At 28.2% G+C, this 26,051-nt stretch overlaps 1 protein-coding gene and 2 long non-coding RNA genes across 3 annotated transcripts in view; 1 reads left to right on the top strand and 2 right to left on the bottom strand.

Annotated features, from left to right (window-relative positions):
- LOC126735527 (trace amine-associated receptor 1) overlaps positions 1–26,051 on the top strand; it is a 116,640-nt gene that overhangs the window by 48,806 nt on the left and 41,783 nt on the right. The window contains exons 3-4 of the mRNA XM_050439568.1: positions 2,203–2,460; positions 15,897–16,022. Of these exons, the coding sequence (XP_050295525.1) occupies positions 2,242–2,460; positions 15,897–16,022 (345 nt within the window). The 5' untranslated portion in view covers positions 2,203–2,241. The remainder of the gene's footprint in view (positions 1–2,202; positions 2,461–15,896; positions 16,023–26,051) is intronic.
- Positions 414–3,017, bottom strand: LOC126735529 (uncharacterized). The gene is made up of 2 exons (XR_007660428.1): positions 848–3,017; positions 414–743 (listed from the first exon to the last, which is right to left on the bottom strand). It is a non-coding gene; the product is annotated as an uncharacterized LOC126735529 (long non-coding RNA).
- Positions 21,196–22,030, bottom strand: LOC126735530 (uncharacterized). Its single transcript, XR_007660429.1, has 2 exons — positions 21,931–22,030; positions 21,196–21,869 (listed from the first exon to the last, which is right to left on the bottom strand). It is a non-coding gene; the product is annotated as an uncharacterized LOC126735530 (long non-coding RNA).

The raw sequence follows: 26,051 nt of genomic DNA, 5'->3' as shown, positions 1-26,051 counted from the left end.
CGCCACCGTCACCGGTTTTTAAATATAATTTTTAATGCGGCATTTTATTTCCTTTTTTTTGCCCGATTTTTAGTACTTTACCGGAAAACGATTTATATTATGGAATTTATTTGCATCCTTAAATGTGATTTATTACGTTTTTCGTATTAAAACGAAACATTTATGATTATAACTATTTTTAAATCCTGTGTCTGGATTCGAATGCAAATTGAGATAGAATACATTCAGATAGACAGATTGACAATTTCGACGGAACGCGTCAGCATTAGATTTGATTGAATCCAGTTTCGAAACAATACATAAATCCACGGTCGTTCAGTAGGTATTTTTGATTTAATGATGTGACACCTGCAGTTCGGTTATTTACGGAAAACTGGATATTTAGTGGTCACAGATTGAGAAAAAAAAACAAATATATCTAAAAAATTTTATTTAAATATGACATTTCTAAAAGTGAGTTTATTTGTTTTATCCAAAATTGTCTCCATAGGAATCCTGGATAAAGTTGTTCTAAAGATGAAAACTTGGGAGTAAATAGGTGCTTCCAATCTTCAGAGATTTCTTGGAATTGATTCTATATTTGGTACTCGATAAACCTGGAGTTGAAAAAAATTGTTCTTACTGCTCATTTAATTCGGAAAAGACGTGGATACATTGACTTCATAAGACTCCTGGAAAGTCTGTGAGGTTCTACAGTTTTTTATATCTCTGGAAAGTGTATTTGGCACTTGATGTTTCTCCAGCTGAAAAAGATAGTTCTTAGCTGCATCTTTTAAAAAATCCTTATTCTACAAAAGAGATTTGATTTTTGGAGAGGTTAGTTATTTAAAGAAGAGAAGAGTCTTACCTTTAACATTAATTTATATAACATTCATCACTAATCAGTCATTTGTGATCAACATTTTACTTCAGTGAATTTAAACACATTTTAGCGCCCAACATGTGGAACATTCCTACAAAACTATAAGTAAACATTGAATTTCTTTTAGTTAGCTGAGCTTATGAAGACTCTAATTAAGCGGATAATTTCCTACTTCTTCTAGGCAGTTGCTGCTTTTTTTGTTTATTAGAAAGTAGCTTTTTGGAAAACTAAATTGTTTTTGGTAAAACTTTAAATTTCTAAAATAATTTACCAAAGTGCTTTCAGGTAAGCCTAGTAAGTTTAGGTCAGCTCATAACTTAAGTTTTCAAATAATAGTGAAATTCACGGTCACGAACACTTTTATATTATATTAAATAAAGCATTAAAAACTTACTTCTAAGTAATATTGGCTCAACTACAATAAAAAAGTTCTTATTTCTTCCAGGTAGTTGAAAGTTAAAAAGCTATATTTCAGTTTCAGCAATAGAGTACTTTTCTGCAGAAAAAAGTAAAATCAAATGAATATGGGCTACTAGAAATTTAACCTTGATTAGTTGTTCTTTATATGGTATGTTCTCTCTATCATTAAATATTCTTGAAAATTTTGTGATTGAGCACAATCGATTGATCAATAAATAAAGTAATATGGCACCCTTGCAGAGGCTAATCGTACATGATGCTTAAATAATCTTGCCCTTCAATATATCTTAACAAACTATAAGGTTATGGTTTTTATGAGGCCCACTCATATAACCTAGAAAGAAAGTGGATATAGCTGAATCAATACGTTTTGGAAGTAGACCGCAAGAAATACAATATCTTAAGGTATTTATAAATAGTATCCAGGATCTATGCAACCACAAAATTTATTAAGAGTTGTCTAAATTATTAGTTTCTCCCTCATTTATTGGTGATAAGCACTTTATCTATCTCTTAAAAGGGTTTTTTATCGTTCCGGGTGGGACGTAACTATAAAGTGACGCAAATAGATTCTCCAAATTGAAAAACCTTGCCGATATTTAAAATGACGGATCTTGAAAAATATCGGGAATAAAAAGTTCCTTTCAGGCCAAGCTTACAGAAAATGCATTTTACTTTTTAAAGGAAATAGGTACTTTTATTAGCTTTTTTAGAAGCTTTTAAAGAATAATTGATTCTCCTTTATACTGTACCTTTCTCCTTTTTAAAATCACGTTAAAAATGTATGAACATTTTTTTTTTAGTAAATAATTAAATGGTATAAACCGTATTTTGTTTAATAAAAAATCTGGCTATAGCTTATTAGACTTCATTAGCCACTCAAAAGCAAAAAAAATATAATTAACTATTTTTTTTTCTAGAGACTCTCTCATTTCAAGCATGGTACCATAACCCATAAGATGGTAACCAAGTCCACCACCTTGGTACCTCCATCATTGTCAAACAGCAGTTGCACCCACCCCCGATACCAGAATGTCACTTTGCTGTCGACAGTTTCGGTCGGTGACGCCCTACAGTCTCTGGTTATTCTAGCATTAACTTTTGGGATCATTTTTGCCAATATTTTGCTCATTTCGGTTATCAATAGCAAGAGATACACGAAGTATATACATTCGCAGGTAAGCTTTCTTTGTTCACTAATTTCGCGCTATTTTCAGTTAATTAATTCGGATTATTCTTAGTTTGCATGCATAACTTAAATGGGTATGATGAAACATTTTAATATTTTTACGATGTAGATATTTGTATTTTGTCTCTTATGCAAATTTCTTAATTAAACAAGTTGCTTTAGACTCAGGAATAAATTCCCTAGTCCCCAATCAAAAGTTTCCGGTTAATCCAGACTTAAACCAGACGAAGCGTTCAAGCAACTTTTTGATATTTAAAATTGATATTCTTAAAAAAATTTAGTAAAATAAATTCCTCTTAATTAAAAATTACATATTCTTTAAACGATGTTTAAGTCCAGGAGCCTCCATCCAATTAATTCAGACTTAAACCGAGTGTTTTGAAATAAAATCTTATGATTACTAAGAAGAAGTACCTAATATACTAATACGAGGGAAAAGAAAGTAAATGTAATATGAGACTGGATTCGAATACGAGCAAAAGCAAACATCGAGGGTCAGCTTAACCGATTACGGTGCTCCAGGCCGAAGGCAAGATTGTCTGTCGTCTGCTCCATAAGGCGTCTGTCAAACCAATATGGGATTTTTCCTATTATTGACATAGTTTTTTCGCTAGAAAGGGATATATTGGGACCTTAGAGATATATAATACTATATTCAGAAGAATAAATTACATTGTAAGGAATCTAATATCGTATGGATCTATATAAAGTGTGTTCGATTATGTGAATTGAGATATTTTTTGATTCTTGGGATAGAACAGCTATTACTATTATGTTAAATATAAATCTTGATGCTAAATAACCATTGAAAATGTTTTTATAATAAATAAGGCAATCGAAGAGGCCTTGCTTGTAAATACTATTAGGTATGTTAAAATTTAAAATAATATCCGTTTAGTATTGATTTTACTGGTTAGTGATTCGGTGTTCCATATTAGACAAATATGTAAAGTAAAAAATTACACTTTAAACAGACAAGTTTATGTGGCAGAAGTGGGTCAAGAAGTTCAGTAACTAAAGATAATGCTGCTATATGCATAACTTAAATGTACATGCTTTGCATTTTACTATTTTTATGAAGATATTTGTGGAAATAAATGATTTTTTATTAAATATTATTTAAACAAACTTTTTTTAATAGAGACTCAATGTTATATGTAAGGCAAGTATGCAATATAAAACTACATTTTGCTGAGAAGTTTATGTAATATATGTAATTATATCTAAACTGGGTCAAGATATTCGATATGTAGAGAAAATACTATGCTATGCATAACTTAAATGGATAGGATTGTCATTTCAACATTTTATGAAATTTTTACTTCGTCATGGGTCAACTTATTTGATGCATGACGACCTACACTAATAGATTATTACAAACATTTATAGACCACCTACACAAACACTTGTAACTTGTTTTCTATTGTAGGTAGGATGCGAGTTTTAACTTTTTTGTTTAGGGAATATATGGTAGTATGATTTACATTACTACATTTTTTTTGTGAAAAGAATAGTTTTTAAAAAATTTCGAAAAAAAAATGATTTTGATTTTCTTTTTATTAATGCGTTTAATATTCTTTCCTACTTTAATAAAAATATTAATGATATTTATTTAGTTTGTAACTTTAATAAACTTCATAACTGAGAGAAGATTTTATAATTGAGTTAAATTTTATTAGGTAAATAGTTAGAGACACAATTCAAGAACAAATTAAATGAAGCATTTTATTTAAAAAGGCATTTTTATATAATAAATAACGTTCATTGATAATTTAACATTTGAAAAAAATCTATTTATATTTCATATTGAAAAACATTTTCATTATGCATAACGTAAGTGGATTCGATTTAACATTTTATTTTATTAATTTGTGAAAAGATAAAACGTAATTTAAAATTTTTGACAATATCTTAAACAATTTAATGGGATATTATGCGGCTATAGCTGCATGCAAAATATTTTATTCATACAATATAAATTGTTTCTTTATGTTGAAAATAAATTCAAGGATTTTATCAAATAATTTAGAGAACTTACCCATATGATTAGAATAATTTATAAAACTGAAAATTAATTTATAAAATAAGTTCAATATCCATAGATAATACTGCTACAGGCATAACTTAAATGGACATGCGTCGTATTTTAACATTTTTCTAAAGATATTAGTGCTTCTGAATGATTTTTAATTAACTCTTTATTATAGTGATTTAATTACACAAATTACTAAAGTACGCAGTATATTTAAAATAATTCTTTAACTCATTTTAAATTTTATATTTAAGATGCATGCAATACCATAACTTAATTTTGCTCAGAAGTTTTTATGGTAAAATTGGATCAAGAAGCATATCCATAATTTAAAAGGATACGTTTTTCATTTTATTATTTCATATATATTTTACTTGGGGTATATTTCAGATTTTCAATAATTATATTTTAGTAAATTTATTTTTAAAGAAATTTCAAAATTTTAAATATTTGCAAATTTGGTAGTTAAGTTTTGACATTTTCAAAAATGTATATAATCAATAAAATGGATACCATTTATAAAAATAGTAGTTTTAATATAAAATCTATATATTTTGGAATTGCCCTGAAGATTATTTAGTAATAGACCGAAACGTCGACGTCTATTTTTTTTTGCTTTTTTCTTAACTAAAATTCTTTTTTATTTTAATTTAAAAAAATCATTATTTATAATTTTTGTACATGTATTTGAAATAAGAAGATGAATTTTAATAGTTTAATACTTAGGGACAAAAAGCAAGCACAAATTAAATTAAGCTTTTTATTTCTGAAGGTTATTTTTAAATAATAAATAATGTTTATTAATAATATAATTTTAAAGAATTTTTGTTATCTAGATTTTATATTAAAAGACATGTTATGCATAACTTAAGTGGATTCGATTTTTATTTTAATATTATATGCAAATCTAAAACGCAATTTTAAATTTTATTAAAGGCAATATTTAAAAATATGTTATCGAATTATGCCGCTATATCTATATGCATATTATTTTATTAATACAATATGAACTATTTATCTATATTGATAATAAATTCCAAAATTTTTATAAATTTATGTAATTATTAAATAATTTAGAAAACTGTAGGTTTAAGTAACAGTAATTTCCCGTATAATTGGAATAATATAAGGAACATATAAAGTATCACACTACATACATAACTTAAATGGATATGCTTTGCATATTAATACTTTTTTAAACATATTTATGCTAATGAAAGATTTTCTAATAACTAATATTGAAACTAAATTTTTTTAATTAGTGAGTGAATGTTCCAAACAAGGCATATAAAAACTACATTTGTTGAAACATTTATGTGACTCAACTCATTCAAGAAATTGGATCTGTATAAAAATGTTATACCATGCATAACTTAAATGGATACGATTGGTATTTAAATCTCTTGCCACGCCGTTTTTCTTGAGGTCAAGGAGCGCGATTAATATAATATAATTATTATAAAACCAAGACACACATAATCTTAAAAATGATTCGTTAGATGCAGAGCGAGCGAGATATAAATAATACAGAGGCACTTTTTCAATCGTATTTATTAATCAGTTTTATGCCGCTATGCGATATTTATCATATCGCTAACACCCCTTATCGGTGGAATTTCAAAAAGTTCGTTCGTATCCGGGGCCTACATTATAAAAAAACATTGTTGCAGTTAATTTTTTTTTCTTAAGTTGATGTCTGCGACTCATTGGTGCGGGCAGCCTCCGTTCAAACTCCGAAGCTATGTCCCTTTAGTTCTCGAGGTCACGGGTAACAATTTTTCCATTTTTTACCCCTCATCGGTGGAATTTCAAAAAATTCGTTCTTATCCGGTGCCTACATTATAAAAGGAACCCGTTGGCAAAATTTCACGTTTCTAGCTATTGTAGTTTGGGTTCTGCGATGATGAGTCAGTCAGTCAGGACAAACTCTTTTATATATTATATAGATTTGATTAAAGTTGTTATATGATAATATATTTTTAAACAATTTAAAATGTTTAAATAATGCTTTAGTTAATTATTACATTTCATCTTTAAGATGTGTACAATGTAATAACTATATTTTGATCAGTAGTTTATATAGTGAAACTGGGTCAAGGAGTATAATATACATATGCATAACTTAAAGGGATACAAGTTTTATTTTATTATTTCACGTAATTCTTTTAAAATTTTTATTTAAATTATATTTCGTAGATCATATTGAGAATTTTAACGATTTTTTAACTGATTTATATTTTACTAATTTACCGTTTACAAATTTAAAAATATTTGTCAATTTGGGAGTGAAGTTTTGACATTAATTTGAAAAAATGTTTTTAATCATTAAATTGAATACTATTTTAATTTTTAACGTTATAAAGACTGATAATAATTTTAATAAAAAAATCTATATTAGAATTGCCCTGGAGATGATTTAGTAATTTATTATTTATAAGTAGGCTAAATTTTATTGATAAATAGCTAGAAATAAAATAAACTCAAGCATAAGCTAAGTATTCTTAAATAATAAATAACGTTAATTGAAAATCTAATTTTGTAGAAATGTTATTTATATTTTATAACAAAAGACATGTTATGCATTAATAAATTCGTTTTTTATTTTAATATTTTATGCAAATATAAAACGCAATTTTAAATTTTATTAAAGGCAATATCTAAAAATATTTTATGGGATATTATGCTGCTATATTTGCATGCAAATAATTTTAATAATACTATATGAATTACTTTTTTTTAATTTAAAAATAATTCAAAGTTTTTATGAAAATTTTGTAATTATTAAACAATTAAGAGAACTTTAGTTTTTGTAAAAATAATTTCCCACATGATTTTCTTGGAATAATTTAGGATAACGTAGATAATGCTGCTATGCATAACTTAAATGAACACGTTTTGTATTGTGATGTTTATATAATAAAAATTTATTAATTAATATTTAAAGTAACAATTTTTTAAGTAGTGATTTAATGTTAAGTGTAAGACAAATATTTAATATAATAAATGTAAAAACTACTTTTCGTTGAAAAATTTATTTGACTTAATTGGGTTAAGAAATTGGATATGTATAGAAAATTCTATGTCATGTATAACTTAAATGAATATGATTATCATTTTAATATCTCATGAAATTTTTTATAGATATTTTACTCTGTATTATATTTGTAATTTTTATAAATTTTATATAAAATTTTTTATATTAAAGCAGCAATTTAAGATCTTATATTTAAAATGTATTTTATTATATTAAAGTTATCTGATGATATATTTTTTCAATTTTAAATAACTGTTTAACTCATTAATAAATTTCTCTCAGAGGTTTATATGGAAAACGGGGTAAGGAGTGTAATGTTCATATGCATAACTTAAAGGGATATGATTTTAGTTCTAATATTTTATATAATTTTATTCTTATTTTTACTAAGTAACAAATCGAAACGTCGACGCCTGATTTTATTGGTTACATTTCTATTAAGATCTTTAATATCCTCTTCTATTTAAATAAAAATTATTTCTTTGCAATAAAAGATTTTATAATTAAATTGTATATTATAAAATTAAAAATTACGGATTAAATTAAACCACAAAGGTATTTTTAAATAACGTTCATTGGCAATCCTATTTTAGAGAAATATTATCTATTTTATATTATTAACCTATTATGCATAACTTAAATGGATTTCATTTTTATTTTAATATTATATGCCAATAAAAAACGGAGTTTTAAATTTTATTGAAAGCAATATCCACAAATATTTTATAGAATATTATGTCGCTATATCTGCAAGAGTAAACTAATTTATAAAATATGTTTATAATTCAAAAATAATTAATAATTAAATGCATACAATGTTTAATTTAATATTTCATGTAATGACAATTTTTTAGTAAAATTAAAGGCGTTTTTTATTTTTAAGTATTTCCAATCAGTATTATCGCCCTTTTTTGGTGAATTATAATATTTAGAGCTAAAATATTAAATTGGGCTTTATACCAGTATATTTAAATACACACTCTGCTTTTTCTTTATTATTTTCTTATTTTTCCAAATACTTACGTTTGGAAGATTTCAACAAAAAATCATAATTCTTTCTTCTACAAAGGGTTTTATTGTTCAATTTGAAGTTGATTCATCAGGAAAATTAAGTTGAAAATTTAAATAAATGTACGCGATACGCATTTTATTATTTTTATTCAGGTAATTACTATAAAATTTAGAAACATATTAACATGTAAATTTAAATAATTAAAAAGAATGTTAAACAAACAATCCGAAATCATTTAAATAGTCAACTAGAAGCGGACTGTAATGTGATGACAAAAGACCGTCCCAATTTCGCAAACGACCCCATTAAATGAGAAGAATTAAGAACCGACCGGCCAATTGATTCTATGCCAGATATCGATTTTGACATTAGCAAACTGAAAACTTTCTTATTATTCGTTTTTCGAGCTGAAAGACCCGCCATGAATACCGGCTCATTTGGGATCTTTTGCACAAAAGTTTCCTGGCGATGCTGTTATTTTTGTCGTTGTGGCGGTTCCCATTGACACATTTTTAAAGTTTTAGATGGAGGAATATTACAATTTTTCTTCCGTACAATTGTTTGTTTGCTATGTAAGGGAATAGTTATTAAGCTAAGTGCTTTAAAAGTACTATATAGTACCGTATTTTCTTATGGCATCATAACATTTGTTTTATATATTTGACTATTATTCATAAATATAATTTAATATTGAAATCAGAGGCATGAAACTACATGAACACTAAATGTGTAAATTTTATAATAATTTCAAATGGCTTTTTTAATTTTATCACAGTCTTTCATTTTTATAGAATAAATATAGAAATTTTTTTAAAAATATTTAATAATATCTGATAAAGATATAGAATAAAACAGTCCCTATAAAGAGGTAATAATGAGAAACTGTGTGGTCCAGTTTCCATGATAAAAATAAACTTCTTACAAAGTACCTATTTTCTGAATAATTTAAAAGTAAATCCCTCTGACCCAGAAATTCGAAAGTGTCATATAATGCATAATGGATATGCAGTCCATAATGGATTTTCCATAACCCGGTACATGGAACATTCTCATAAAGAAAAAATATGAAAATTATTATTTATTTTTATGTCATTTTCATGTTTTGTTATGCTATTGTTTAAACGCTAATTTAATGAATAAGAAAAGTTAAGTAAGGGTTCATGGGAAGTTAAATAAGCTTTATCAAATGTGTTTTATAAAGTCTATTAAAGTATATTTTTATTACAAAATCGAGAAAAAAGCATCCAAATAAAATAAAATCTATTTTTTTATTTATTCGACTCAACAAAAAAAAATATTTAATTTTATTTTCCAATCTTTTAAAAATATATTACTATATTCTTACAAAAATTTCGGATTTTTATTTTTTTTTATATTTTATTTATTTACATTTAAATATATGCATGTTAAATAAGTAAGAAAATTGCAAAAAAAAATTATAATCAAGAAATGCAATGATAATTTTTAAATATAAATAAGAAAGTAAATAAATTCCCAATATGCAAAAATAGCCAAAACCAAAAAAAAAACATCAAATAAAAAAGTTGCTGTTTTTGAATTAATTATCTTAGCAATTCTTTCGATGTATTTAAATATTTAAAATATTTGTTGAAATTTTTCACTCTATTTCCGTATAATTCAAAATTTCAAGCATCCCAAGTTTTTGATTTTTTTAGTTTTTAATCTAATATTTAATTAATTAATTGAATTAATATTAAGATATGAAATACTTTACAAAAATAAACTTTACAGAAAATTTTTGCACACCCAAGTTGAGTAATTCATTTTGTATGTTGTTTTAGTGACCCAGTCTAATTTTTTTAATTTCTAAGGGCTTAGTTGGATACAAGTTCAAAAAAAATCCAAGCTTTTCAAATTTTTTCTTTAATTACCAACGTTTTGGCCTATATTAGGCCTTCTTTAGGGCAAACAGACTAATAGAATTAGTGATTCATTTGCTGTAGGTTTATTACATGTTTTCTGCCTAAAGTATACAATATGTTCTGAAAAAATCTGGTTAAAAAAGGCGATTTTAAGGCTAGAACACTAATAAAATTTTTCATTCTACAAAACAAGACAAAATTTGTAAATTTATTTTGTATTTTGATTTAAACACATTTTATTCCTTTTTAATTTTACTTTATTTAACGTCCACTTTTTCGCTTCTTTGCAGGCTCATTTGCACAACATTCGACAAACAGAGAGTGAATCGAGGCATACAAATTAATTATCAATTTAGGCTTAATGACAAAAAAATAAGTAGATACACAGATATAATTTAGAAGGGTACACAGAATATTTAATTAAGTTTATTTAGCTTTAATATTGGGCAAAATATTGTGTACTGTATTAAGTACTTATTAGTTATAGTTATAATTATGACGTTTTAATATATTGTAATTTATAACTGGTATGTATTATATTTGATTTGATTTGAGTCATTCAAAATGAATCGGTGATATTAAAATATAAAAAAAATAAATAAAAAGAGCTAATAATGATCTTTAATTAAAAATAAATATTATATTGCAAAAACGTTCAAAAAACAATTCCAAGATTCAAAATAAAAACTATATAAATCACATTTTAAATAAGAGATTTATTGCAAACTCTTTAAAAACTAATAAAGTCCATCATTAAAATTTGCTTTTTAATTTTTAAAAATTTGTTTGATTTATTAAATTTTTTTTTCTTGAATTTCTAATTTATTTAAAATATGTTGCTTTATGTTTTCAAAAGGGTATGGATTCTTTTAATTTATTTTGCAAGTTCAATTAGAAAAAAGTTAAATCTTAGGATGTGTTTTTTTTATATGAAATTTTAAAATTGTCTCCTACTTTTAAGTTTTTAATCTTAAATATTTTTTTATTTTTTTCAAATATTTATTGATATATTTAGAACTCAAAAAAAATTCGTATTATTCTTATACTTTTTTTGAAATTTAAACGTTTTTTATTAAAATGAAAAAAAATAAAAATATACAAAAATCGTCAAAAAATTAACGGCAAATTTATGAATAATAATAAGAAAATAAAAAAGACAAAAAACGATTTTTTTAGAAATATCATCATATATCACATCCAATATGGAATAAAGAAAGACAAAATATATACAAGCTGTGTAGACATATGCTTCTTTATTCAAACTCATATTTTATTAGGACTCTTTCTTTCTTTTGACATTAGACGGTAGTTTTGATAATAATAAATCAAAACATACACATAATTAATTAAAACCATTTAACTACAAAAATAATTATAAAATTCCCAAAACGTTCAGAAAGCAATTCCAAAACGGAATATAAAAAGTTTCTAAGTCGGAGCATCACCGTTAGCCTTTAACTTTAAATTAGGAATTTGCTTCCTCTTAAGATTAACAATTTATTGCAAAACCTTAACTTTAATGAACTTCTTAATGAGCATAATTTTATTTCGCGAGGGAAACCGAAAAGTTGTTTTTAGCCGTTAAACCCCGCCGCGATTTTCAACATTCCATTGTACCCTCGTTGCACCGTCAATTAATTTAGTCTAGGGAATTGTCGGGAAACCCTTTAACACCAAAAGAAGTGCTTTCTTTTTTGCTTAACTTTTTAACGTTTTATATATATAAGAGAAAGGCGTTTTTCGAAAAGTGGATTTTTACGCTTATAAGCTCCATTTAGCTGGCTGGCGCAGGAACGCGTTTTCGTTCTATTAGACAATAAATTGCGCCTCCGGGGGCGCCATTTGCATATTTGCAGGATACTTGCATGCTATAAATTATCACTGAAACTAGCTTAAGGGCGCGATATTGCCAGCCGAATAGAATCCTTAATTAAATGTACTTAAATTAACTTATTAAGAAAGAATATGTTAGAATTATATGGTCTATATAGATGGTATCCTTAAGAGTAGCAATAAATTGGTTATGTTCATATGCAATGAAGTAAATTTATTTATTTATTTCTATACGGGATGTCCGAAATAAATTACAACAAAAATTAATAACCTAACCATAAAAAAAAAAATAATATTATTTAAGTAATTAAACAAAATTTGCCCAATTTGTAAACAACATAGTCATGAAAATAAATAAGAAATTAATAAATCTCGTGATTCTATAGACAATATAACCAATAAATTGAGAATAAATTTGATCCAATTATTTTAAACATCCCAAACTATTTACATATATAGTTATCGATTTTTAATAAGTGTTTTTGTAAGTTTCACTTATCAATTATACAATAATGACAATTAAGCTCATTTCCCAGCATGTGAAACCTATTAATAAGAGACTATTCACCATAATTCGTATGGTGTTAAATAGTAGCATCTCTCTAAGATATCTGGTATTGCATCTGAAATGTACAAGTCTTAATAATTCAGGACAATTAATATTTACCATTAAGAAGTTTTTAGGAAAAAAGTAAATCACACCTGGTCCTATATTTCTCAAGTGAAATTAAATTTAGCCTCGAACTAACGTCCGTTATAGATAAATTTGGTAAATTTAGCCTCCAAGCACAGGTTCTGAGAAACATATTTTGAACTGTTCAAGGCTATGAATGTGGTTTAAATAATACAGGGGACCATAATACAAAAGAGTAAGACAAATTACTACGAACAAGAGTAATATACAGAACTCTAATTGCTGAGACAGAAAAATCACGAGAATTTCTTGTAATAAAACCAAGAACGCCAAAGGCTTTAATTAAATTAATGTGAGGAATAAATGTCAAAGAGCTGTCAAACAGTACACCCAAATCCCTAATTTCTGTCACAAAAGCAAAAAATTGAATTTAGTAAAGGAGATAACAAAACATTTATCTTTATTGAGATGTAAGCCATTAAATAGTGACCACTTGTACAGTGAATTAAGATCCTCTTCGATCCTATGGCAATCAGATAAATTTGATATTTGTAAATATAGTTTCATATCATCGGCAATAAATAAAAATAGGCAATATTTTATAATTCCATGAATATCATTAACAAATAAGTTAAAAAAGAGAGGTTCTTCCCATGTGGAACCCCTGATATTACCAAAATGGGTTTTGAAAGTGAACTTCTAATATAAACAAACTGAATTCTCTTGCTTAAGTAACTTTTTAGCCAAGAAAGAAGCTACTCAGGGAAATCATAACATTTTAATTTAAAAATAAGCCAGGAGTGAATAACAGAGTCAAAGGCCTTGGAGAAATCTGTATAGATGGAATCCACCTGATATATATCCCTAAAGGTCTCAACAATGTAGTCATGATACAATATTAGATTTGTAGAGGTAGATTTACCCTGTCTAAGCCTATGTTGCTCATTGACCAGGAGATTTCTGCAGTGAACTCAAAAAGTTTTGGAATAGCAGACAGCATAACAACAGGTCTAAATAGGGTAATTTTTTATATTATCTCTGTCATCATTCTTGTAAAAAAAAGGGTATTCAAAGGTTTTGTTAAACTGAAAACACATCTTTTGAGGAAATATGTAGGAATATTATTCCTAAGTTTAGTTAAAACTAAGTTATAGGTTCATAACTTTGTCCTTAAGGCCATTCACAAAATCAAATACCTCTGCAAATTTATATTGAATAAATGGGATGTCAAGAGAATTATTGACTATAAAATTAAAGTTGCCCAGATCTCAGTGATAGATGCTAGAAAAGTGGTTAGCAAATAAGTGTGCTATGTATTTGCTTGATTCAGCTGACATGTCATTAAAATTCATAGCATTTGGAATGCCATGACTTTTTTTTAATGAGTTATTATGATTCTAAAACTGTTTCGAGTCAGATTGAATTGCTTTGATTTATGATTGAAATATATAATCTATAACATTGATCAGTTAGTGTTTTGCATTGTGATCGCAATATTTCAAAACAAAATATAGTCAGCAGCCGATTGGGTAAAATTAAAATTTGCAAGAGCACTCTTTCTAGCCAAAATAAGCCTCTTTTATTCTGGAGGAAACCAATGGGGGAACCTTGAAGGTTTGTACAATTTTTTTGGTACATAGATTGATATGGCATTTGAAATAACTTCATAGAAATGATTGACTCAGACATCAATATTTGAAAGGTCAAAAATATTATTCCAGTCAACAAAGGAACAAAAAATTGAACCCTAAAGAATCAGCATTACGGAAAATCAAAATAAATAGTAAATTAAGGGAAATTACGTAAGAAAAACATAGTTTTCAAAAAATTTAAATAATAATAGGAAAATAAGATATGGATATATTAGAAAACAGTTGAAAAAATTGGTATTTTGCCCATTTTTTTACCTATATCAGCCTCTTTTAGTCTGACATAGCAAATAATCATTCTAAAATGATACTTTTTGTATGCAATCTAATAAATAATATTTATTTATCATAGAGTCCGTTAAGTAGTTTGTTAAGTTTGCAGTTGATTATAATTTATAATTCACGCAGATTTTTGCCAATTACATATGTATATAATTGCGTCATCGCCAAATGATTTGACAACAAAAATTTTACATATTTTGAGGCCTTTAACCATGTCGTTTATATACAGGGTATCTACTATAAAAATTGCTAAACTTTAAGAGGTTATTATACAAGTCATTTGCAACAAAAAAGTCGTAAAACATTTTTTCGAACAGTTGTTAGTTCTTCTGGTATTTAACATTTTTTGGTTTTATCAAATTTCTTTGTTTTTTTTTCATATAAATAAGAATATCTCCGTTATTCTTACCACCACATAAAATTTAGATATACAATCTGAAAGAGAAATAAATTTGCTATAAGATGGGTATATTTAAGTTTTTGAGTAATTTTGTATACCGGGTGTTATCAGAAGTTAAATGTAACATTTGGGAAATGTCTAAAATTAGTGGTATCTTCTTCGTTGTCGTTTTTCTAAAATTTGGTAAATAGGGACATGTTTTTTTCTCAGCAAAAACTACTGCATTTAATATGCTTTCCAATGATATACGTACTTTTGTGATCTATTTGTGCTATTTGTTTTCACAGCAATATCATGGGCAAAAGAAAGAAAACGACAAAAATTGAAAATTTACAAATTTTATATTTCTTAATTGACCAAAATTAAAAAATCAAAATTTCATTAAACAAACCTAAAATTATAACAATTGTTCAAAATGTCTCCCTCCTGTTCAATACATTTGATGCATCTTCTTCTGACACTATCAACAACCCGTTGAAATTCAACGCGTTTTTGTCACATTTCATTGCAACACACACTAATTCGATTAATTAGTTCATCTCGTGTATTAATGTTAATACTATAAACATTAGATTTTAATGTGCCGCAGACATAGTAGTCACATATTTAAAATAAGCAATAGGAACAAAATAAAATAGTCGATAATAAATCATTTACTAATTTCAGCCCCGATATCTACTAACCTCCCTGGCGTGTAACGACCTGGCAATGGGATTATGCGTGACCCCGTTCGCGATAGTCCCAACCCTTCGCCATTGCTGGCCCTACGCCGAGATCGTTTGCCAAGTGCAGGTAAGCAGTTAAATTTGATTATTTCAATTTTATGAACGGAACGGGGATAACCCACTACTACAACCCGATTTAATGACGGAGTAACTTCGCCCATATCCAAAGCTTTAATCCATTATCCGCTACGGTTATTCCGAACTATTGTGTTACGTTTTGCGGTCGTTGTATGCATACGGATTTTCCTAGTAAACCTGGGTTGAAGTTTTAAGTTGCCATAGGATATTATGGTTATTGAAATTGCCAGGAGTATATTGTGCATATATATCCAGGTGTAAAATATACAGGTTCTTTCACTTAGCGTGGATCACGGCCATATCTCGGGAACAGTTAATCTGACATTATCGGAATTTGATTTGACATTATAAAAAAAAATTAGCTCGAAATTTGGCAACTAGGAGGCGTAATTAAAAGGCCAAGAAAACAATTCTAACTTTTTCCAAAAAATTTCGGCTTAAGGTACTTACCTTTTTTTTAATATAATTAGAAACCGTGGAATATATTCCATCATTTGAGTCAAAGTCTTATTGGTGTACTGACCTTAATAAAGCAGGGGAAGGTAGTGAAAGTGTAATTATAACTTTTAAAAGACTTATCCGATTTTCTTAAATTTGGACTTATTTAAAAGTGAAATGTGAGTACTTTTAAATGTTCTATGAAGTAGTATGCGAAAATTTTTAGCAATAAAGATAGGAGGGGTCGTTCGAATTAAAAAATGTTACTTTAATTTATTTACGAAAATTTAACGGCACGGTAAAATTTTAATAGCAGAATCGCAAAGTAAATAAAATTTACTAGAAAAAACCTGCAAACCGCAGTCGAATATCTAATATCTAATTTTTGAGCTATTATCAAAATAACAATTTTTGACGTGTAATACAGATATGTCACTTGGCATTTATAATTATTGGGTTTCTTTTGTTCATTTGGCACCTCTAAACTACAAATGATCAGAGAGTCCATTATTTTGTAAAATACTGGTTCGAATTGTTCCCTATATCCGGTAACAGCTGTTTCAATTTCTGCTTGAAGCATGGAATTTAGAGTATTTTGAATACGCCTTAGAAATATATATATATATATATATATATATATATATATATATATATATATATGCCTATATTTATATTTTCTCTTATATAACTACATTTCTTTCCTGGCAAACATTTCAACTTGACAAGAATGAGTAAAACTTTGGCGCCCAACATGTTTTTTTACACAACGTGCTTAATTTGCCTCAAAGTAATAGTTTAACACAGTTAGATCAGGAGATCTAGGTTGACATAAGAACAAACTCATTTTCTGATAGAGCTTGGTGCAAGAATACATGATGAAATGGATGAAGTTTAAGTTCTTTTAAAATTCGGAAGACTACAGGATGACTAAGAATTTCTAGATGAAGCGAAATTTCTCTCTTACTTAAATACGGTACAGCTTTAATGTATGGAAGAATGTTCCGAATATTATCTTCATGGTTTCTTCTCGGACGCCTTCTAATTGGAAGATGAAGGGAATGTACATTTCCCGTTGTCGTTAAACGTATTGCCAGTCGTCAAAAGACTTTTCAGCTGTAAAATATCCTGAATGACGTCATTCAGGATATTTTACAGCATATTTTTATGCCGCAATAGAAGTATTTACATTGCACAAAACATCGAAAATATACGGCGAGCATATTGTAAGCCTTGGTACTACTGTCATTTTAACAATAATATATCTTCAATTAATATTGATTATTATTCAAGATATAAATAACATTTAGCCTAGTCAAATTTAACTGCTTGGAAAAGAAATAATCGACTTTAACTAGCTGCAAAACAATTAATGTGAATTCAGGTATCTGATTATAATTTTTTAAATTTCTGGTTTTTTAAATTAGTGGTGTAAAATATCCTGAATGACGTCATTCAGGATATTTTACAGCATATTTTTATGCCGCAATAGAAGTATTTACATTGCACAAAATATCGAAAATATACGGCGAGCATATTGTAAGCCTTGGTACTACTGTCATTTTAACAATAATATATCTTCAATTAATATTGATTATTATTCAAGATATAAATAACATTTAGCCTAGTCAAATTTAACTGCTTGGAAAAGAAATAATCGACTTTAACTAGCTGCAAAACAATTAATGTGAATTCAGGTATCTGATTATAATTTTTTAAATTTCTTTCAGGCAGTTGGAAAATGCTTACCCACCATTGGCTGTAACTGCCTAAGAACTACTTTTCTTGACAAAAATACTATGTGATCTGTATTTTAATTTCTGAAGGAATTTTATTATGTAGGAATATTCCGAGCATCTTCTAGAAAAAAACAATTCTTTTCGGTTAATCCTGGAATAATAAATATATTCCTTTCCTGGCAAAAAATCCAATTTGACAAAAGTGAGTGGTACTTTGGCGCCCAATATGTGAGTTACTCGAATGAACTATATTTCACAAATATCACAAACAACATGAGAAAAAAAACTATACTTTTCCGGCCAAATCCTGGTATAATAAATATGTGATAACTATATTCCTTTCCTGGAAAAAATTTTTATTTAACAAAAGTTAGTGGAACCTTGGGGCCCAACATGTGAGTATCTCCAATGGAACATATTGCACGAATATTTCAAAGAGTATGAGAAAAAAAATATTCAATTTTTGATATTGAGCCTCTCTCCCCGACGGTTGGATATCTTAAGTACCAGTTCTGTGCATTAAAGGAGAGATATAATGAACGTGGACAACCTTTCAGTTAAATTATTTAACGAAACAAAAGTAAAAACTCACTAATTCACGGTCTTATTAAACATATATATAATTATTAAGCGCTACACGTGTTTTGATTCTATCGGAGCATCATCAGGCCTAGACCTACACCTACACAAATCGTATTATAACTCAGGTATAATGTGAGAAGACCGTGACTTGGAGTTTTTACTTTTGTTTTGTTGTTTGGCCCCTTAAAGAAAAAATTAATGATATGTTTCTAATTGGATCATTCAAGTCATTATAGAACCATCATGGACTCACGACTACACTCTCTTCCCTAGTTCACCTAATTACCTAAATGCCATTTCATTTCAAAACATGTCAAACTATAAGTTTTTTTTATAGGGTCCCTAAGCTGGTTTAAGAAAAATAATAACATTCCGCTTTAACCGGACCAATTTGAACAGCACATCTTTGGTATTATAGAAAATAATTTTTGACGTCGATTTTTTTATATAATTGCTAAATAAAAATGTATTAAAAATCGGCATCGTTTTTACATAGTAATATAGATAGGCATTAACGGTTCTTAAAAAAAATTACAATAATTTAAAAACAGTTCCAAATGACAACTAGGGTACACACAGTTGTCACAAAAATATTTACAACAAAAATCTAATAGAGTGTTGTCAAATCTGAACTGCTTAAAAGTACTTACATTTGACTTTTAAACAAGCCCAAATTGAACAAAATCAGATAAGTCTTTCCAAAGCTCGTGCCTTTTAAACAATTACACTACTCTCCCCTACTTTGGGAAGGTCGATACGCCAATCAGTCTTCGAACAACTTGATAAATAATATCAGAAAAAATTCCAATGATGTCAGTTTGATAGTTCCTAAGAAATGACCGCGATCCACGCTTACTGAAACACCATGTATTTTCACAATTTTTAGGCATTTGAACCTTCTCTCACTATTTAGGTTAAAAAGACTTGCAACCAAAGTCTTAAAGGGGAAATAAACATTTAAAAGAAACTAATCGAAATGCCTTGGGCAGCTGGATAGAGAACGCCTGCATCACTTAATAATTTCTGAAGCTACGTTATCTGAATGGACTGAAAAGAACTCATTAACCTGTGTATGGATGGTAAAAGTGAATGTTAAAGTAGGTGGTTTAAGTGAGCTACGGTTAGATGGTTTTCCACTAATATTAAATTTATTTCATTAATATTTTAGATTGATTATTCGGTTGTCACCTTAGAAATAAAAAAAAATACGATTCTTTAGAAATTTTTAAAATTATTAATTAACGCATCCAAGTTACCCGTAAGATTTCTTAGCTTAAGAATTAAATCCATTGAACTTGAGTAAAGAGGTCCATCAACATTTTTAAGTAAACTCGAAACTAATTAGAAACATAGAGTCCAAGACTATGATGATGCATTAAAAGAAACTCTGATCGTAAATTGCCAAATGTTTAACCAGGTTCTTGAATACAGGCTTTCAAAAGACTCCAGAGGTCCATCATCATACAAAGTTTATTCTTCTTCCAGGCTCTACTAGGAAGAACTAGGGTTATAGTAACCAAGTCCTTGTGAAGAAAAAGACCATAGACAGACAAGAAGACTTATTTACAATTTCAGTTAAAATCCAAAAAGTAATTTACTCTTGTAACAATATTAAAAACATCGAGAATACCAGCCGATTCTCCGCCATTCCCTAATGACATAAGTGACACACCGCACGACGTCTCGGGAAACGCGTGGAAGGTCAACGAATCTTCCGGAATCATGGTCAGCCGAGTATATAAGGATCCGCATTGCCGCTAGTAGTCAGTTGATAAATTGGCGCTAGATTTAAATCGTTTATAAATAGTAGTAAATAAATACAGTGAAAATAAGTATTTGTAATTAATTAGTTGACTATTTTGGTACAATCCATTATTTAATTCACACCCACCTAGTGGTAATAACGCTACACTATTTTATTGCAGATAACTTCTACCCTGCGTTCACTCCCTTGTTTAGGATCATTTATCATCCCCAAATCGTGACGACCCTAAACCATTGAAAGTATCACCCCCTTGTGACAGAAAATTCCTTACGCAACTTCCGAATCTCTATACATAGTTATTATGAAGAACTCTATAAGCGATGGTTTAATGTCGCAATGACAAATTACCAGTTGGGTCTTAATAATTAAACTTTGTTAATTTTGGTTTCCCAAAAACCACCGTTGGGGAGACATTAGAGAGTAATTTGGATGAGTTAATTAATTTCGAGAAGAATCTGATTAAGAACGTTGAACCATTAGATTTTTTAAGGATGCTGTGCTGTAAAAAATCCTGTAAATTACTGTTAATGAAAAGCAAGTAGTTGATGGAAATCTAAATAAAGAAAAAACGCCAAAATCCGTATAAAAAGACTTTTTACCTCTTTAGGGGAATTCAATAAAAGAAATGAAAAAATCATTACTGATAGAAATTCGGCATATATGATCATAACAGAGAAACAATAAATAAGAACTAAAATATCTATGAAAATACCCTCTATCTCGTTTATCGCTGATAAACACCACCCCATATAAAAACTATCAAACTATCCTAACTAAACAGTTAACGCGTCTCTAATATAATAAATCCTCGATCAAATCATCGTAAAACATAATTACATGCGCGATGGTGGAACAGGGATCATTATTGAAGGATCACATTTTAATTAATAATGTCGAAACTGCGAGATATAAAATCAAAACAGTCTCCGTAATTACACTTAGAGCCCCCTATAACTTCACGAATTAAACTAATGAATGGCTTGCGAGCCTATCGCGTTGTATGTAATGTAATTATAAATGCAAGAGGTCTACTCGTCATATAGAGAGGGACTGGTATGTGAGGTTTTCCTCGGTTAATAGGAATTTTTTGGTTAATTTTAAGGCATTTTAGGTCAAGGTGGTTACATTCTTAAAACTTATCACACATTTCAGTTAAGGTTTTTAAGTTTTCGTCTTGTCTTCTTCTTCCTCTTCGTCTATTTTCGTCTTCGCCTTCGTCTTCATCTTCATGGAAGGCTCAACTTTTTGAAATAGAAAATAATTACAACTAAGTAAAGAGAGTAAGAAAATAATAAAAAACTCATGACTCGAATGTCTGAAAATAAAAAAAAAACTGTGATTACTTGTCAATTTACAAATGTATATTAAAGGCTCACCTTCCTGTAATAAAAGATAATAAATTCATGAACTAAGGTCTCGAAATTAAGAAAAAAATAGAAGTAGAATGTCTGAAGTTAAATGTAGAGGAAGGCTCATCTACCTGTAATATAAAATAATCACATAATGACCTAAAAATTAAGAAAAAAAATTGGATTTCCGCCTGAAATTAAAAATATGTACAAGAAAAAGTTCAACTGCCTATAATATTAAATTATGATTTTACGAAAGGCTAAATACTGTCTGAAAGTTAAAAAGGTATGTAACTGGCTAATCTAAAACTAAAAGTATATAAAATGGAAAACCCAACACAAATAAAAATAATAGATTTATGACTTAAATATTAATACGAGTATTAAGAACCTTATCTTGATCCTCAGCTCAACTGTCTGAAATAAAAAAAATAGTAATCCATGGCTCAATTACTAAAATTTTGAATTAAAACCAAAAGTGTACTTGACCTCCAAAAAATACGTTCAGTCAAAAATAAAAAAAATTAATTTTACATACTTGAACCAAGAATAACAAACTTTTTAAGAGTCTAAGATTCGAGACTTCGATAGAGATTATTTTTTGTCACTTTTTGTCTGCTTGCTTTTATATTTCAAAATATTGATTTTTGATATTGACGAAAAATTAAGATATTTTTGAAAAATAATTAAAATTTAACTACTTCTTCGCCTTAATCTTCGTCAGGAGCTTTTTGGTTTTAACCTCTTCAGACCCAAGAGTCTATTACATAAAATTTACAAAAACACATTGCATTATCCTTGTAGGTAGTATGTTAATAAAACAATTTTCAATTTTTTTTTGTTTTACTTTTTTATATTTTTGGAAAAAGATACGTATCATAGATACGTTAGGATTATATCAATACAAATAAAAGTCGAACTTATTAATTTTTGTCGAACTAATTAATTGAGTTATTTCATAACTAATATAATATTCTAAATATTATATTTCTGTCAACACAGAAAAATATTGCAGGAGGTGCATTTTGCCAATGTTAATTTTTCATAGCCAGGTTTTCGACATTTAGATCGTGATTTTTGCTGGTTCTTCATGAAAGTAGGTAAATGCTTATTTCCTTTTTTTCTGTCTCTCTTGTCTGATACGGGCTCAACTTTTCTTTGCTTGCGAGAAGTTGGTAATTCATCTTCTTTCTCAATATTATTTTCTTCATTTTCAATTTCATTAGCAGAATGAATTAACGATTTATCCAGCGAGAGTTTAAAATCAAGATAATCTATAATATCCTTCTTTGCATGATTTAAAGACATAGCATTCTCTCGGTATTCTAACCAGCTACCAGCAATTGAAAAATTAAAAAAGTGATAAATGGTTCGAATCGTCCATTTGTCTATTCGAGCACGCATAGGATATTTTCCAATCACTCTATCCAGTAGATCCACCCCTCCCATTTTTAAATTGTATTCATTTACTATTGCAGGCTGATTTATTGTTATGTATTTATTTTCGGTTTTGGACCAACGTGAACATGTTCCTGGTGACTCAACGCCAGTAAATGATGAAGCAAGGTGTAAGCAAACCACTTTACTAAATTGACGTTGAAATCCTGTCTTACCAACTGGTCATGGGAACCTCTACCTGATTTTTTTTAAATCGTTATCTTTTAAAAATTTTGCGTTTTTTGGAAGCCTATTTAGCATCATGGTTCCTGTTAGGGTTAGTTTTCTGGACAATAATGCATCTATTAGTGGAATAGATGTAAAATATCTGTCAGTGTAAACTGAAACACCAGCTGGTAAAGTGTCAGTTAGTTTGAGTACCATTCTGCCACCTATATCAAGCTTCTCTGGTACAGGAGGGAGCGTTAACTCTAGTGATGAGCCCTTTTCTTCGTACAAGTAAAAATCCAAAGGAATTCCAGTTGGTGTTGTCATTACAAAATTCTTAATGCCTACTGGTTCAGGTTTTCCACGCACAAATTGTCGCATTATTACTTTACCATGAAATGGTATCATCTGTTCGTCGATTGATGCCGCCTCAGTACGTTTATTTTGTCTACATCCTTTCAAAAGTCTGTCAAGCATTGGCCTTACTTTCCAAAACCTATCTAAACTCCTTTGCTCCCTTGATATCTTGTCATCTTTGACAAGTTTCAGACGACAGCACAAACCAAAGTATCGGTGTCTGGTAATATTATCAGATATCATGGGAACCCTCATTTCTCTGGACCAAAACATCCGAATTCTTGGAAGTCCGTAAATTCGCATTAATATCGACACTCCAAAAAATATTTTTATTTCATCAGAAGTAGTCTCGAAAGAACGACCTTTATCCTTTACTTCTCTCATGTTTGTATAAATATCTTCGTAAAAGTCGTCTGAAATGTATTTTTCTAAATATTTGATGGGGTACTCTAACTACTTGTTTACATCAGCAGCATCATTCAAAAATGGAAAAGAATGTATCTCTAGCTTAGCAGTTCGGCCCCAACTTTTTTTTCTTGCTGGGAGAAAATGGGACAAAGGTAGGTCATCGCCTGATGATGAAGAGTCGGTTTGTTGATCTTCTTCATCTTCAGCAAAATGCGTTGTCAGGTCCTTCTCTTCATTTTCTGATGACAGCTCTCCGATATCCGACTGGTTCAAATCAATGTTGTCTGCTAAATCTTGAAGCTCCTTTTGTGTTAAAGGTCCTAAAACAAAAATATTATCATCAAAAAATAAAAACTAAAAGTAGTTTTTATCAACTAAGGTATCACCAATGATACCTTAACTAAAACTCTCCAAATCATCCGAAATGTTAACTTTTCACAATTTTTTATTAAATCGTAATTCTGCAAGCTATAAACTATATTTTAAACAAAACAAAATAATTAATTTTTCTATATTTACGCTTATTTCTACTTAAAACCATGGTCCAAGAAACACAAGTCCAAACGTAAACAAACCGCATACAATTATAACCTCAAAATGTCAAATTCGCGTGCGGAAAAAAATATAAGCAGCATTGCCAGTGGGCATCGCCAATGATACGTCTGGTTCCTAGCGAAATATTAATGCGCGCATTGTTTGAGGAAATAAAATCTCAAGGTATCATCTATGATACCTGGGGTCCGAAGAGGTTAAGAGTTAAATTTACTGATTGTAGAACATTTAAAACTTAATTTAAAAAACATATCCACAAGACATACAAATCAAAAAATATATCATTAATGCAGTTAAATTACTTAAAAACCTTGAAACAAGTAAATTAAAAAAAAAACATCAATGCCTGAAAAAAATATTTACAATGCCTGGAATATATTTAAAAAATGTCCGTAGCTGTGAAAATACATGCAAATGACTCTAAAATCAATGATTTGAATTTCTAAAGAAACTATATTTAAGACCTTGATATAAATAAAAAAATAACGTCAATGCATTCCAGGCAATAATGGAAAATGAGTTTTAATACCCGGCAAATATAAGGAATAAAGTCAAATGTCTGCAGTAGAATCACAAGCTTGAAATAAATTTATAAAATTTGCCTGATCTGTCCTAATATCTCTTAAAGGTCAAAATCATGGAAAATTAAAAAAAAATATTCTAATTTTTGCAAAAACTATTTTTAGAAGCCTGGAATCGATTTTAAAGAATATGATATTGATGCTTGTAATAAAATAAAAAAAATATTTTTAATGCCTAAAAATCATAAAAAATTAAGTTAAATACCTGCAATAAAAACACTGAGAAAGCCCGGAATACATGAAAAATGCTTAAAAGATTAATTTGAATTCTTGGAGAAAGGAGAAATCAATTTCAAAAAGCTGAAATAAATATAAAAAAATATTATGTCAATATCCGAAATAAAATAAAAAATATATTATATGCCTGAAAAGTACACAATTTACTTTAAATATGTAGAGTAAAATGTCGAGTACAAAATTACTTCAAAATCATGAAAAATGTTTAGAAAATTAATTTGAATACTCGCAAAAAAAGGTTAATATCTAAAATAAAATTAAACGTTAATTTTTAAAAACATAAGAAATTAAGTAAAATATTTGCGGTGAAATCACTGAAAAAATCTGAAACATACAATATTGGCCATAATAGTTGGAACTTTTGAAAATTTATTATATTTTGTGTGCCTTTTAATTAGCATTTTATTT

Source organism: Anthonomus grandis, chromosome 4, assembly GCF_022605725.1.
Source record: "Anthonomus grandis grandis chromosome 4, icAntGran1.3, whole genome shotgun sequence".
NCBI classification, from domain to species: domain Eukaryota; kingdom Metazoa; phylum Arthropoda; class Insecta; order Coleoptera; family Curculionidae; genus Anthonomus; species Anthonomus grandis.
This window is presented reverse-complemented; position numbering and strand designations above follow the sequence as displayed.